This window comes from Engystomops pustulosus, chromosome 7, assembly GCF_040894005.1.
Source record: "Engystomops pustulosus chromosome 7, aEngPut4.maternal, whole genome shotgun sequence".
NCBI lineage: Eukaryota > Metazoa > Chordata > Amphibia > Anura > Leptodactylidae > Engystomops > Engystomops pustulosus.
The window spans coordinates 182,962,778-182,978,953 of NC_092417.1; the positions used below are offsets into that span (position 1 = coordinate 182,962,778).

Consider the following 16,176-nt stretch of genomic DNA (forward strand, 5'->3'; position numbering starts at 1 on the left):
GCCCCCCGTGTACATCACTATACAGAGAGACCCCCAGAGCTCCCTGATGCCCCCCGTGTACATCACTATACAGAGAGACCCCCAGAGCTCCCTGATGCCCCCCGTGTACATCACTATACAGAGACCCCCAGAGCTCCCTGATGCCCCCCATGTACATCACTATACAGAGAGACCCCCAGAGTTCCCTGCTGCCCCCCGTGTACATCACTATACAGAGAGACCCCCAGAGCTCCCTGCTGCCCCCCGTGTACATCACTATACAGAGAGACCCCCAGAGCTCCCTGCTGCCCCCCATGTACATCACTATACAGAGAGACCCCCAGAGCTCCCTGCTACCCCCCGTGTACATCACTATACAGAGACCCCCAGAGCTCCATGCTGCCCCCCGTGTACATCACTATACAGAGAGACCCCCAGCCGCTGCGCTCCCTGCTGCCCCCCATGTACATCACTATACAGAGACCCCCAGAGCTCCATGCTGCCCCCCGTGTACATCACTATACAGAGAGACCCCCAGAGCTCCCTGATGCCCCCCGTGTACATCACTATACAGAGAGACCCCCAGAGCTCCCTGCTGCCCCCCATGTACATCACTATACAGAGAGACCCCCAGCCGCTGCGCTCCCTGCTGCCCCCCATGTACACCTCCATACAGAGAGACCCCCAGAGCTCCCTGATGCCCCCCGTGTACATCACTATACAGAGAGACCCCCAGAGCTCCCTGTTGCCCCCCATGTACACCTCCATACAGAGAGACCCCCAGCCGCTGCGCTCCCTGCTGCCCCCCATGTACACCTCCATACAGAGAGACCCCCAGAGCTCCCTGCTGCCCCCCGTGTACACCTCCATACAGAGAGACCCCCAGCCGCTGCGCTCCCTGCTGCCCCCCATGTACACCTCCATACAGAGAGACCCCCAGCCGCTGCGCTCCCTGCTGCCCCCCGTGTACACCTCCATACAGAGAGACCCCCAGAGCTCCCTGATGCCCCCCGTGTACATCACTATACAGAGAGACCCCCAGAGCTCCCTGATGCCCCCCGTGTACATCACTATACAGAGAGACCCCCAGAGCTCCCTGATGCCCCCCGTGTACATCACTATACAGAGACCCCCAGAGCTCCCTGATGCCCCCCATGTACATCACTATACAGAGAGACCCCCAGAGCTCCCTGCTGCCCCCCGTGTACATCACTATACAGAGAGACCCCCAGAGCTCCCTGCTGCCCCCCGTGTACATCACTATACAGAGAGACCCCCAGAGCTCCCTGCTGCCCCCCATGTACATCACTATACAGAGAGCCCCCCAGCCGCTGCGCTCCCTGCTGCCCCCCATGTACATCACTATACAGAGACCCCCAGAGCTCCATGCTGCCCCCCGTGTACATCACTATACAGAGAGACCCCCAGAGCTCCCTGATGCCCCCCGTGTACATCACTATACAGAGAGACCCCCAGAGCTCCCTGCTGCCCCCCGTGTACATCACTATACAGAGAGACCCCCAGCCGCTGCGCTCCCTGCTGCCCCCCATGTACACCTCCATACAGAGAGACCCCCAGAGCTCCCTGATGCCCCCCGTGTACATCACTATACAGAGAGACCCCCAGAGCTCCCTGTTGCCCCCCATGTACACCTCCATACAGAGAGACCCCCAGCCGCTGCGCTCCCTGCTGCCCCCCATGTACACCTCCATACAGAGAGACCCCCAGAGCTCCCTGCTGCCCCCCGTGTACACCTCCATACAGAGAGACCCCCAGCCGCTGCGCTCCCTGCTGCCCCCCATGTACACCTCCATACAGAGAGACCCCCAGCCGCTGCGCTCCCTGCTGCCCCCCGTGTACACCTCCATACAGAGAGACCCCCAGAGCTCCCTGATGCCCCCCGTGTATATCACTTTACAGAGAGACCCCCAGCCGCTGCGCTCCCTGCTGCCCCCCATGTACACCTCCATACAGAGAGACCCCCAGAGCTCCCTGCTGCCCCCCGTGTACACCTCCATACAGAGAGCCCCCCAGCCGCTGCGCTCCCTGCTGCCCCCCGTGTACACCTCCATACAGAGAGACCCCCAGAGCTCCCTGCTGCCCCCCGTGTACACCTCCATACAGAGAGACCCCCAGAGCTCCCTGATGCCCCCCATGTACATCACTATACAGAGAGACCCCCAGAGCTCCCTGATGCCCCCCATGTACATCACTATACAGAGAGACCCCCAGCCGCTGCGCTCCCTGCTGCCCCCCGTGTACACCTCCATACAGAGAGACCCCCAGAGCTCCCTGCTGCCCCCCGTGTACACCTCCATACAGAGAGACCCCCAGCCGCTGCGCTCCCTGCTGCCCCCCATGTACACCTCCATACAGAGAGACCCCCAGAGCTCCCTGATGCCCCCCGTGTACATCACTTTACAGAGAGACCCCCAGCCGCTGCGCTCCCTGCTGCCCCCCATGTACACCTCCATACAGAGAGCCCCCCAGCCGCTGCGCTCCCTGCTGCCCCCCGTGTACACCTCCATACAGAGAGACCCCCAGAGCTCCTTGCTGCCCCCCTTGTACATCACTATACAGAGAGACCCCCAGAGCTCCCTGCTGCCCCCCGTGTACATCACTATACAGAGAGACCCCCAGAGCTCCCTGCTGCCCCCCATGTACACCTCCATACAGAGAGCCCCCCAGCCGCTGCGCTCCCTGCTGCCCCCCGTGTACACCTCCATACAGAGAGCCCCCCAGCCGCTGCGCTCCCTGCTGCCCCCCGTGTACACCTCCATACAGAGAGCCCCCCAGCCGCTGCGCTCTCTCACCACCCCCTGCTCCCCCGCAGACGTCTGCCCCTCTCCCGCTGACTTGTCAGTCTGTGGACTAGTCGCCCGCTTGCACCTTCCAGGTAATTTGTAACAAACCTGAATAGGAAACGGCGGAAATCCGAGTTGTGAATGTAACGTGCCGGAGCGGAAGCAGAGTTTCCTATTTCTAATTTGTTAATTAAATTTCCCTGCATTTTTATTATTTCTTGACGCTCATTAAGGGTGAGAACCTCAGCACAAAAAACATTCATGGCTGGTTAGTAAAAGGCACGAAGAGGAGGAGGCGAGGAGAAGGTGAAGAGACAGAGAGAGGAAGGTGAAGAGACAGAGAGGAGAAGGTAACGAGACAGAGACAAGAAGGTGAAGAGACAGAGAGAGGAAGGTGAAGAGACAGAGAGAGGAAGGTGAAGAGACAGAGAGAGGAAGGTGAAGAGACACAGAGAGGAAGGTGAAGAGACAGAGAGGAGAAGGTAACGAGACAGAGACAAGAAGGTGAAGAGACAGAGAGGAGAAGGTGAAGAGACAGAGAGAGGAAGGTGAAGAGACAGAGAGAGGAAGGTGAAGAGACACAGAGAGGAAGGTGAAGAGACACAGAGAGGAAGGTGAAGAGACACAGAGAGGAAGGTGAAGAGACACAGAGAGGAAGGTGAAGAGACAGAGAGAGGAAGGTGAAGAGACACAGAGAGGAAGGTGAAGAGACACAGAGAGGAAGGTGAAGAGACAGAGAGAGGAAGGTGAAGAGACAGAGAGAGGAAGGTGAAGAGACACAGAGAGGAAGGTGAAGAGACACAGAGAGGAAGGTGAAGAGACAGAGAGGAGAAGGTGAAGAGACAGAGAGAGGAGAAGGTGAAGAGACACAGAGAGGAAGGTGAAGAGATAGAGAGAGGAAGGTGAAGAGACAGAGACAAGAAGGTGAAGAGACACAGAGAGGAAGGTGAAGAGACACAGAGAGGAAGGTGAAGAGACAGAGACAAGAAGGTGAAGAGACAGAGAGGAGAAGGTGAAGAGACAGAGACAAGAAGGTGAAGAGACACAGAGAGGAAGGTGAAGAGACACAGAGAGGAAGGTGAAGAGACAGAGAGAGGAAGGTGAAGAGACAGAGACAAGAAGGTGAAGAGACACAGGCAAGAAGGTGAAGAGACACAGAGAGGAAGGTGAAGAGACAGAGAGAGGAAGGTGAAGAGACAGAGACAAGAAGGTGAAGAGACACAGGCAAGAAGGTGAAGAGACAGAGAGAGGAAGGTGAAGAGACAGAGACAAGAAGGTGAAGAGACAGAGAGAGGAAGGTGAAGAGACAGAGACAAGAAGGTGAAGAGACAGAGAGGAGAAGGTAACGAGACAGAGACAAGAAGGTGAAGAGACACAGAGAGGAAGGTGAAGAGACACAGAGAGGAAGGTGAAGAGACACAGAGAGGAAGGTGAAGAGACAGAGAGAGGAAGGTGAAGAGACAGAGAGGAGAAGATGAAGAGACACAGGCAAGAAGGTGAAGAGACAGAGAGAGGAGAAGGTGAAGAGACAGAGACAAGAAGGTGAAGAGACAGAGAGGAGAAGGTAACGAGACAGAGACAAGAAGGTGAGGAGACAGAGAGAGGAAGGTGAAGAGACACAGGCAAGAAGGTGAAGAGACAGAGACAAGAAGGTGAAGAGACAGAGAGAGGAAGGTGAAGAGACAGAGACAAGAAGGTGAAGAGACACAGGCAAGAAGGTGAAGAGACACAGAGAGGAAGGTGAAGAGACAGAGAGAGGAGAAGGTGAAGAGACAGAGAGGAGAAGGTGAAGAGACACAGGCAAGAAGGTGAAGAGACAGAGAGAGGAGAAGGTGAAGAGACAGAGAGGAGAAGATGAAGAGACAGAGACAAGAAGGTGAAGAGACAGAGAGGAGAAGGTGAAGAGACAGAGACAAGAAGGTGAAGAGACAGAGAGAGGAAGGTGAAGAGACAGAGACAAGAAGGTGAAGAGACAGAGACAAGAAGGTGAAGAGACAGAGAGAAGAAGGTGAAGAGACAGAGAGAGGAGAAGGTGACGAAACAGAGACAAGAAGGTGAAGAGACAGAGAGGAGAAGGTGAAGAGACAGAGACAAGAAGGTGAAGAGACAGAGAGAGGAAGGTGAAGAGACAGAGAGAGGAAGGTGAAGAGACAGAGAGGAGAAGATGAAGAGACAGAGACAAGAAGGTGAAGAGACAGAGAGGAGAAGGTAACGAGACAGAGAGAGGAAGGTGAAGAGACACAGAGAGGAAGGTGAAGAGACAGAGACAAGAAGGTGAAGAGACAGAGAGGAGAAGATGAAGAGACAGAGAGGAGAAGATGAAGAGACAGAGAGGAGAAGATGAAGAGACACAGGCAAGAAGGTGAAGAGACAGAGAGAGGAAGGTGAAGAGACAGAGACAAGAAGGTGAAGAGACAGAGAGAGGAAGGTGAAGAGACAGGGAGAGGAAGGTGAAGAGACAGAGAGATGAAGGTGAAGAGACAGAGAGGAACGTAACGAGACGGAGAGGAGAAGAGGAGGAGGTGAGGAGAAGATGAAGAGACAGAGAGAGGAAGGTGAAGAGACAGAGAGAGGAAGGTGAAGAGACAGAGGAGAAGATGAAGAGACACAGAGAGGAAGGTGAAGAGACAGAGAGGAGAAGGTGAAGAGACAGAGAGGAGAAGGTGAAGAGACAGAGAGGAGAAGGTGAAGAGACAGAGAGAGGAAGGTGAAGAGACAGAGAGGAGAAGGTGAAGAGACAGAGAGGAGAAGGTGAAGAGACAGAGAGGAGAAGGTGAAGAGACAGAGAGGAGAAGGTGAAGAGACAGAGAGAGGAAGGTGAAGAGACAGAGAGGAGAAGGTGAAGAGACAGAGAGGAGAAGGTGAAGAGACAGAGAGGAGAAGGTGAAGAGACAGAGAGGAGAAGGTGAAGAGACAGAGAGAGGAAGGTGAAGAGACAGAGAGAGGAAGGTGAAGAGACAGAGAGGAGAAGGTGAAGAGACAGAGAGAGGAAGGTGAAGAGACAGAGAGAGGAAGGTGAAGAGACAGAGGAGAAGATGAAGAGACACAGAGAGGAAGGTGAAGAGACAGAGAGGAGAAGGTGAAGAGACAGAGAGGAGAAGGTGAAGAGACAGAGAGGAGAAGGTGAAGAGACAGAGAGGAGAAGGTGAAGAGACAGAGAGAGGAAGGTGAAGAGACAGAGAGGAGAAGGTGAAGAGACAGAGAGGAGAAGGTGAAGAGACAGAGAGGAGAAGGTGAAGAGACGGAGAGGAGAAGAGGAGGAGGTGAGGAGAAGATGAAGAGACACAGGCAAGAAGGTGAAGAGACAGAGAGAGGAAGGTGAAGAGACAGAGAGAGGAAGGTGAAGAGACAGAGAGAGGAAGGTGAAGAGACAGAGGAGAAGACGAAGAGACACAGAGAGGAAGGTGAAGAGACAGAGAGGAGAAGGTGAAGAGACAGAGAGAGGAAGGTGAAGAGACAGAGAGGAGAAGGTGAAGAGACAGAGAGGAGAAGGTGAAGAGACAGAGAGGAGAAGGTGAAGAGACAGAGAGGAGAAGGTGAAGAGACAGAGAGGAGAAGGTGAAGAGACAGAGAGAGGAAGGTGAAGAGACAGAGAGGAGAAGGTGAAGAGACAGAGAGGAGAAGGTGAAGAGACAGAGAGGAGAAGGTGAAGAGACAGAGAGGAGAAGGTGAAGAGACAGAGAGGAGAAGGTGAAGAGACAGAGAGGAGAAGGTGAAGAGACAGAAAGAAGAAGAGGAGGTGGTGAGGAGAAGATGAAGAGACACAGGCAAGAAGGTGAAGAGACACAGAGAGGAAGGTGAAGAGACAGAGAGGAGAAGGTGAAGAGACAGAGAGAGGAGGGTGAAGAGACAGAGAGGAAGGTAACGAGACGGAGAGGAGAAGAGGAGGAGGTGAGGAGAAGATGAAGAGACACAGGCAAGAAGGTGAAGAGACAGAGAGAGGAAGGTGAAGAGACAGAGAGGAGAAGGTGAAGAGACAGAGAGGAGAATGTGAAGAGACAGAGAGAGGAAGCTGAAGAAACAGAGAGGAGAAGGTGAAGAGACAGAGAGGAGAAGATGAAGAGACAGAGAGAGGAAGGTGAAGAGACAGATAGGAGAAGGTGAAGAGACAGAGAGAGGAAGGTAACGAGACAGAGAGGAGAAGGTGAAGAGACAGAGAGAGGAAGGTAACGAGACAGAGAGGAGAAGGTGAAGAGACAGAGAGAGGAAGGTGAAGAGACAGAGAGAGGAAGGTGAAGAGACAGAGAGGAGAAGGTGAAGAGACAGAGAGAGGAAGGTGAAGAGACAGAGAGGAGAAGGTGAAGAGACAGAGAGAGGAAGGTGAAGAGACAGAGAGGAGAAGGTGAAGAGACAGAGAGGAGAAGGTGAAGAGACAGAAAGAAGAAGAGGAGGTGGTGAGGAGAAGATGAAGAGACACAGGCAAGAAGGTGAAGAGACCGAGAGAGGAAGGTGAAGAGACAGAGAGAGGAGGGTGAAGAGACAGAGAGGAGAAGGTGAAGAGACAGAGAGAGGAAGGTGAAGAGACAGAGAGGAGAAGGTGAAGAGACAGAGAGAGGAAGGTGAAGAGACAGAGAGAGGAAGGTGAAGAGACAGAGAGGAGAAGGTGAAGAGATAGAGAGGAGAAGGTGAAGAGACAGAAAGAAGAAGAGGAGGAGGTGAGGAGAAGATGAAGAGACACAGGCAAGAAGGTGAAGAGACAGAGAGAGGAAGGTGAAGAGACAGAGAGAGGAAGGTGAAGAGACAGAGAGGAGAAGGTGAAGAGACAGAGAGGAGAAGGTGAAGAGACAGAGAGGAGAAGGTGAAGAGACAGAGAGAGGAAGGTGAAGAGACAGAGAGAGGAAGGTGAAGAGACAGAGAGGAGAAGGTGAAGAGACAGAGAGGAGAAGGTGAAGAGACAGAGAGAGGAAGGTGAAGAGACAGAGAGAGGAAGGTGAAGAGACAGAGAGAGGAAGGTGAAGAGACAGAGAGAGGAAGGTGAAGAGACAGAGAGGAGAAGGTGAAGAGACAGAGAGGAGAAGGTGAAGAGACAGAGAGGAGAAGATGAAGAGACAGAGAGAGGAAGGTGAAGAGACAGAGAGAGGAAGGTGAAGAGACAGAGAGAGGAAGGTGAAGAGACAGAGAGGAGAAGGTGAAGAGACAGAGAGGAGAAGGTGAAGAGACAGAGAGGAGAATGTGAAGAGACAGAGAGAGGAAGGTGAAGAGGAAAAGTTGAGAAGTAGAAGATACAGAAAGAAGATGAGATGGAATTGGACAGGAAAAAGGAAAGGAGAAGGTAAAAAGAGAAGAGAAGAAATTCAGCAGAAAGTAATGGAAGGAAAGGAGCGAAGGTGAGAAGAAGGAGAGGAAAAGAAAAGGTGACAACAAGGCAAAGACTAGGACGGGAGGAGATGAAAAAGCAGAGGACAGGTACAAGAGGAGGACAAGGAAGAGGAGAAGAAGATGAGGTGAAGGTGAAGGGAGGGCAGGAGAGGGAAGAATGTCTGCAGCAGCTGAGTCCAGGAAGATGTCATAATCAATGACAGGGCGGCTTATCAGGCTGGAGTCACTACACACAGCCGCCTCTGGGTGGCGCTGCAGTAACTCATCAGCCTCTTACCGATTCACAGAGGGAAGGTCACTGGCCATATACACCTCTATGTACACATATACCACCGGTCAGCAGCCACCGCAATGTCTTGGATACACCTCCTAGGCCTTAGATACACCCTCCTAAGCTGAGATACAATGTACCTGGTCTCAGATACAACCTCCCAAGCCTTAGATACAACCTCCCAAGCCTTAGATACACCCTCCTAACCTGAGATACAATGTACCTGGTCTCAGATACAACCTCCCAAGCCTTAGATACAACCTTCCAGGCCTTAGATACACCCTCCTAACCTGAGATACAATGTACCTGGTCTCAGATACAACCTCCCAAGCCTTAGATACAACCTTGCTTATCTTGGGTACACCTTCATAACCTGAGATACAACGTTTTGGGTAATAGATACATGCTACAAGCCCGGAGTGCAACCTTCCTGATCTTAGATACACCCTCCTAACCTGAGATACACCATTCCTGGTCATAGATACACTCTCCCAGCCTTAGATACAACCTTCCTGATCTTAGATACACCCTCCTAACCTGAAATACACCATTCCTGGTCATAGATACACTCTCCCAGCCTTAGATACAACCTTCCTGATCTTAGATACACCCTCCTAACCTGAGATACACCATTCCTGGTCATAGATACACTCTCCCAGCCTTAGATACAACCTTCCTGATCTTAGATACACCCTCCTAACCTGAGATACACCATTCCTGGTCATAGATACACTCTCCCAGCCTTAGATACAACCTTCCTGATCTTAGATACACCCTCCTAACCTGAGATACACCATTCCTGGTCATAGATACACTCTCCCATCCTGAGATACAACCTTCCTGATCTTAGATACACCCTCCTAACCTGAGATATACCATTCCTGGTCATAGATACACTCTCCCAGCCTTAGATACAACCTTCCTGATCTTAGATACACCCTCCTAACCTGAGATACACCATTCCTGGTCATAGATACACTCTCCCATCCTGAGATACAACCTTCCTGATCTTAGATACACCCTTGTAACCTGAGATACACCATTCCTGGTCATAGATACACTCTCCCATCCTGAGATACAACCTTCCTGATCTTAGATACACCCTCGTAAGCTGAGATACACCATTCCTGGTCATAGATACACTCTCCCAGCCTTAGATACAACCTTCCTGATCTTAGATACACCCTCCTAACCTGAGATACACCATTCCTGGTCATAGATACACTCTCCCATCCTGAGATACAACCTTCCTGATCTTAGATACACCTTCCTAACCTGAGATACACCATTCCTGGTCATAGATACACTCTCCCAGCCTTAGATACAACCTTCCTGATCTTAGATACACCCTTGTAACCTGAGATACACCATTCCTGGTCATAGATACACTCTCCCAGCCTTAGATACAACCTTCTTGATCTTAGATACACCCTTGTAACCTGAGATACACCATTCCTGGTCATAGATACACTCTCCCAGCCTTAGATACAACCTTCTTGATCTTAGATACACCCTTGTAACCTGAGATACACCATTCCTGGTCATAGATACACTCTCCCATCCTGAGATACAACCTTCCTGATCTTAGATACACCTTCCTAACCTGAGATACACCATTCCTGGTCATAGATACACTCTCCCAGCCTTAGATACAACCTTCCTGATCTTAGATACACCTTCCTAACCTGAGATACACCATTCCTGGTCATAGATACACTCTCCCAGCCTTAGATACAACCTTCCTGATCTTAGATACACCTTCCTAACCTGAGATACACCATTCCTGGTCATAGATACACTCTCCCAGCCTTAGATACAACCTTCCTGATCTTAGATACACCTTCCTAACCTGAGATACACCATTCCTGGTCATAGATACACTCTCCCAGCCTTAGATACAACCTTCCTGATCTTAGATACACCTTCCTAACCTGAGATACACCATTCCTGGTCATAGATACACTCTCCCATCCTTAGATACAACCTTCCTGATCTTAGATACACCCTTGTAACCTGAGATACACCATTCCTGGTCATAGATACACTCTCCCAGCCTTAGATACAACCTTCCTGATCTTAGATACACCCTCCTAACCTGAGATACACCATTCCTGGTCATAGATACACTCTCCCAGCCTTAGATACAACCTTCCTGATCTTAGATACACCCTTGTAACCTGAGATACACCATTCCTGGTCATAGATACACTCTCCCAGCCTTAGATACAACCTTCCTGATCTTAGATACACCCTTGTAACCTGAGATACACCATTCCTGGTCATAGATACACTCTCCCAGCCTTAGATACAACCTTCCTGATCTTAGATACACCTTCCTAACCTGAGATACACCATTCCTGGTCATAGATACACTCTCCCATCCTTAGATACAACCTTCCTGATCTTAGATACACCCTCCTAACCTGAGATACACCATTCCTGGTCATAGATACACTCTCCCAGCCTTAGATACAACCTTCCTGATCCTAGATACACCCTCGTAACCTGAGATACACCATTCCTGGTCATAGATACACTCTCCCAGCCTTAGATACAACCTTCCTGATCTTAGATACACCCTTGTAACCTGAGAAACACCATTCCTGGTCATAGATACACTCTCCCATCCTGAGATACAACCTTCCTGATCTTAGATACACCCTTGTAACCTGAGATACACCATTCCTGGTTATAGATACACTCTCCCAGCCTTAGATACAACCTTCCTGATCTTAGATACACCCTTGTAACCTGAGATACACCATTCCTGGTCATAGATACACTCTCCCATCCTGAGATACAACCTTCCTGATCTTAGATACACCCTTGTAACCTGAGATACACCATTCCTGGTTATAGATACACTCTCCCAGCCTTAGATACAACCTTCAGATCTTAGATACACCCTTGTAACCTGAGATACACCATTCCTGGTCATAGATACACTCTCCCATCCTGAGATACAACCTTCCTGATCTTAGATACACCTTCCTAACCTGAGATACACCATTCCTGGTCATAGATACACTCTCCCAGCCTTAGATACAACCTTCCTGATCTTAGATACACCTTCCTAACCTGAGATACACCATTCCTGGTCATAGATACACTCTCCCAGCCTTAGATACAACCTTCAGATCTTAGATACACCCTTGTAACCTGAGATACACCATTCCTGGTCATAGATACACTCTCCCAGCCTTAGATACAACCTTCCTGATCTTAGATACACCTTCCTAACCTGAGATACACCATTCCTGGTTATAGATACACTCTCCCAGCCTTAGATACAACCTTCCTGATCTTAGATACACCCTCCTAACCTGAGATACACCATTCCTGGTCATAGATACACTCTCCCAGCCTTAGATACAACCTTCCTGATCTTAGATACACCCTCCTAACCTGAGATACACCATTCCTGGTCATAGATACACTCTCCCAGCCTTAGATACAACCTTCCTGATCTTAGATACACCCTTGTAACCTGAGATACACCATTCCTGGTCATAGATACACTCTCCCAGCCTTAGATACAACCTTCCTGATCTTAGATACACCCTTGTAACCTGAGATACACCATTCCTGGTCATAGATACACTCTCCCAGCCTTAGATACAACCTTCCTGATCTTAGATACACCTTCCTAACCTGAGATACACCATTCCTGGTCATAGATACACTCTCCCATCCTTAGATACAACCTTCCTGATCTTAGATACACCCTTGTAACCTGAGATACACCATTCCTGGTCATAGATACACTCTCCCAGCCTTAGATACAACCTTCCTGATCTTAGATACACCCTTGTAACCTGAGATACACCATTCCTGGTCATAGATACACTCTCCCAGCCTTAGATACAACCTTCCTGATCTTAGATACACCCTCCTAACCTGAGATACACCATTCCTGGTCATAGATACACTCTCCCATCCTGAGATACAACCTTCCTGATCTTAGATACACCCTTGTAACCTGAGATACACCATTCCTGGTCATAGATACACTCTCCCATCCTGAGATACAACCTTCCTGATCTTAGATACACCCTCCTAACCTGAGATATACCATTCCTGGTCATAGATACACTCTCCCATCCTGAGATACAACCTTCCTGATCTTAGATACACCCTCCTAACCTGAGATACACCATTCCTGGTCATAGATACACTCTCCCATCCTGAGATACAACCTTCCTGATCTTAGATACACCCTTGTAACCTGAGATACACCATTCCTGGTCATAGATACACTCTCCCATCCTGAGATACAACCTTCCTGATCTTAGATACACCCTTGTAACCTGAGATACACCATTCCTGGTCATAGATACACTCTCCCAGCCTTAGATACAACCTTCCTGATCTTAGATACACCCTCCTAACCTGAGATATACCATTCCTGGTCATAGATACACTCTCCCAGCCTTAGATACAACCTTCCTGATCTTAGATACACCCTTGTAACCTGAGATACACCATTCCTGGTCATAGATACACTCTCCCATCCTGAGATACAACCTTCCTGATCTTAGATACACCCTCGTAAGCTGAGATACACCATTCCTGGTCATAGATACACTCTCCCAGCCTTAGATACAACCTTCCTGATCTTAGATACACCCTCCTAACCTGAGATACACCATTCCTGGTCATAGATACACTCTCCCAGCCTTAGATACAACCTTCCTGATCTTAGATACACCCTCCTAACCTGAGATACACCATTCCTGGTCATAGATACACTCTCCCAGCCTTAGATACAACCTTCCTGATCTTAGATACACCCTTGTAACCTGAGATACACCATTCCTGGCCATAGATACACTCTCCCATCCTGAGATACAACCTTCCTGATCTTAGATACACCCTTGTAACCTGAGATACACCATTCCTGGTCATAGATACACTCTCCCAGCCTTAGATACAACCTTCTTGATCTTAGATACACCCTTGTAACCTGAGATACACCATTCCTGGTCATAGATACACTCTCCCAGCCTTAGATACAACCTTCTTGATCTTAGATACACCCTTGTAACCTGAGATACACCATTCCTGGTCATAGATACACTCTCCCAGCCTTAGATACAACCTTCCTGATCTTAGATACACCCTTGTAACCTGAGATACACCATTCCTGGTCATAGATACACTCTCCCATCCTGAGATACAACCTTCCTGATCTTAGATACACCCTCCTAACCTGAGATACACCATTCCTGGTCATAGATACACTCTCCCAGCCTTAGATACAACCTTCCTGATCTTAGATACACCCTTGTAACCTGAGATACACCATTCCTGGTCATAGATACACTCTCCCATCCTGAGATACAACCTTCCTGATCTTAGATACACCTTCCTAACCTGAGATACACCATTCCTGGTCATAGATACACTCTCCCATCCTTAGATACAACCTTCCTGATCTTAGATACACCCTTGTAACCTGAGATACACCATTCCTGGTCATAGATACACTCTCCCAGCCTTAGATACAACCTTCTTGATCTTAGATACACCCTTGTAACCTGAGATACACCATTCCTGGTCATAGATACACTCTCCCAGCCTTAGATACAACCTTCTTGATCTTAGATACACCCTTGTAACCTGAGATACACCATTCCTGGTCATAGATACACTCTCCCAGCCTTAGATACAACCTTCCTGATCTTAGATACACCCTTGTAACCTGAGATACACCATTCCTGGTCATAGATACACTCTCCCATCCTGAGATACAACCTTCCTGATCTTAGATACACCCTCCTAACCTGAGATACACCATTCCTGGTCATAGATACACTCTCCCAGCCTTAGATACAACCTTCCTGATCTTAGATACACCTTCCTAACCTGAGATACACCATTCCTGGTCATAGATACACTCTCCCATCCTGAGATACAACCTTCCTGATCTTAGATACACCTTCCTAACCTGAGATACACCATTCCTGGTCATAGATACACTCTCCCAGCCTTAGATACAACCTTCCTGATCTTAGATACACCTTCCTAACCTGAGATACACCATTCCTGGTCATAGATACACTCTCCCAGCCTTAGATACAACCTTCAGATCTTAGATACACCCTTGTAACCTGAGATACACCATTCCTGGTCATAGATACACTCTCCCAGCCTTAGATACAACCTTCCTGATCTTAGATACACCTTCCTAACCTGAGATACACCATTCCTGGTCATAGATACACTCTCCCAGCCTTAGATACAACCTTCCTGATCTTAGATACACCTTCCTAACCTGAGATACACCATTCCTGGTCATAGATACACTCTCCCAGCCTTAGATACAACCTTCCTGATCTTAGATACACCTTCCTAACCTGAGATACACCATTCCTGGTCATAGATACACTCTCCCATCCTGAGATACAACCTTCCTGATCTTAGATACACCCTTGTAACCTGAGATACACCATTCCTGGTCATAGATACACTCTCCCAGCCTTAGATACAACCTTCCTGATCTTAGATACACCCTCCTAACCTGAGATACACCATTCCTGGTCATAGATACACTCTCCCAGCCTTAGATACAACCTTCCTGATCTTAGATACACCCTCGTAAGCTGAGATACACCATTCCTGGTCATAGATACACTCTCCCAGCCTTAGATACAACCTTCTTGATCTTAGATACACCCTTGTAACCTGAGATACACCATTCCTGGTCATAGATACACTCTCCCAGCCTTAGATACAACCTTCCTGATCTTAGATACACCTTCCTAACCTGAGATACACCATTCCTGGTCATAGATACACTCTCCCATCCTGAGATACAACCTTCCTGATATTAGATACACCCTTGTAACCTGAGATACACCATTCCTGGTCATAGATACACTCTCCCAGCCTTAGATACAACCTTCTTGATCTTAGATACACCTTCCTAACCTGAGATACACCATTCCTGGTCATAGATACACTCTCCCATCCTGAGATACAACCTTCTTGATCTTAGATACACCCTCGTAAGCTGAGATACAGCATTTCTGGCTGTAGCTACACCCTCTGAGCCTGAGATACAAGCTTCCTGATCTTAGATACACCCTTGTAACCTGAGATACACCATTCCTGGTCATAGATACACTCTCCCAGCCTTAGATACAACCTTCTTGATCTTAGATACACCCTTGTAACCTGAGATACACCATTCCTGGTTATAGATACACTCTCCCAGCCTTAGATACAACCTTCAGATCTTAGATACACCCTTGTAACCTGAGATACACCATTCCTGGTCATAGATACACTCTCCCATCCTGAGATACAACCTTCTTGATCTTAGATACACCCTCGTAAGCTGAGATACAGCGTTTCTGGCTGTAGCTACACCCTCTGAGCCTGAGATACAGTGTTCCTGGCCTTGGGTACTGGGCTGTTCTCTCTCCACACAGTGAAGTATTGCGTTGTCACCCACCTGGTTTGTAGGTTAGTCCTGGGGGGAAGAGGAACCCCTGTTGGGCCGCAGCCGCCGCTGCCAACGTCCGCTGGTCGTGTGAGAAGATGGGGATCATGAGGGGAGGCATGTGACCTTGGACCTGCTGAACACAAGACTCTGATCAGACAATGCACAAATCACTCCCGGCAGATCACCCTCCTGGAATTCTCACACATTCACCCCATCCTGTACCTGACATCCATAGACATGGCCGCCCTCTGCTCCACTATCACTACATAACTGCTGGACTGGGGGCCCTCTGCTCCACTACATAACTGCTGGACTGGGGGCCCTCTGCTCCACTACATAACTGCTGGACTGGGGGC

At 49.3% G+C, this 16,176-nt stretch overlaps 1 protein-coding gene across 12 annotated transcripts in view; it reads right to left on the reverse strand.

The window, feature by feature from the left end:
• SOX6 (SRY-box transcription factor 6) overlaps positions 1–16,176 on the reverse strand; it is a 522,737-nt gene that overhangs the window by 122,636 nt on the left and 383,925 nt on the right. For 9 of the 12 annotated variants that reach the window (XM_072119160.1, XM_072119157.1, XM_072119156.1 and 6 more), the window contains one exon: positions 15,830–15,953. In XM_072119160.1, the coding sequence (XP_071975261.1) occupies positions 15,830–15,953 (124 nt within the window). The remainder of the gene's footprint in view (positions 1–15,829; positions 15,954–16,176) is intronic. The other 3 variants (XM_072119159.1, XM_072119158.1, XM_072119155.1) reach the window with 1 other exon arrangement.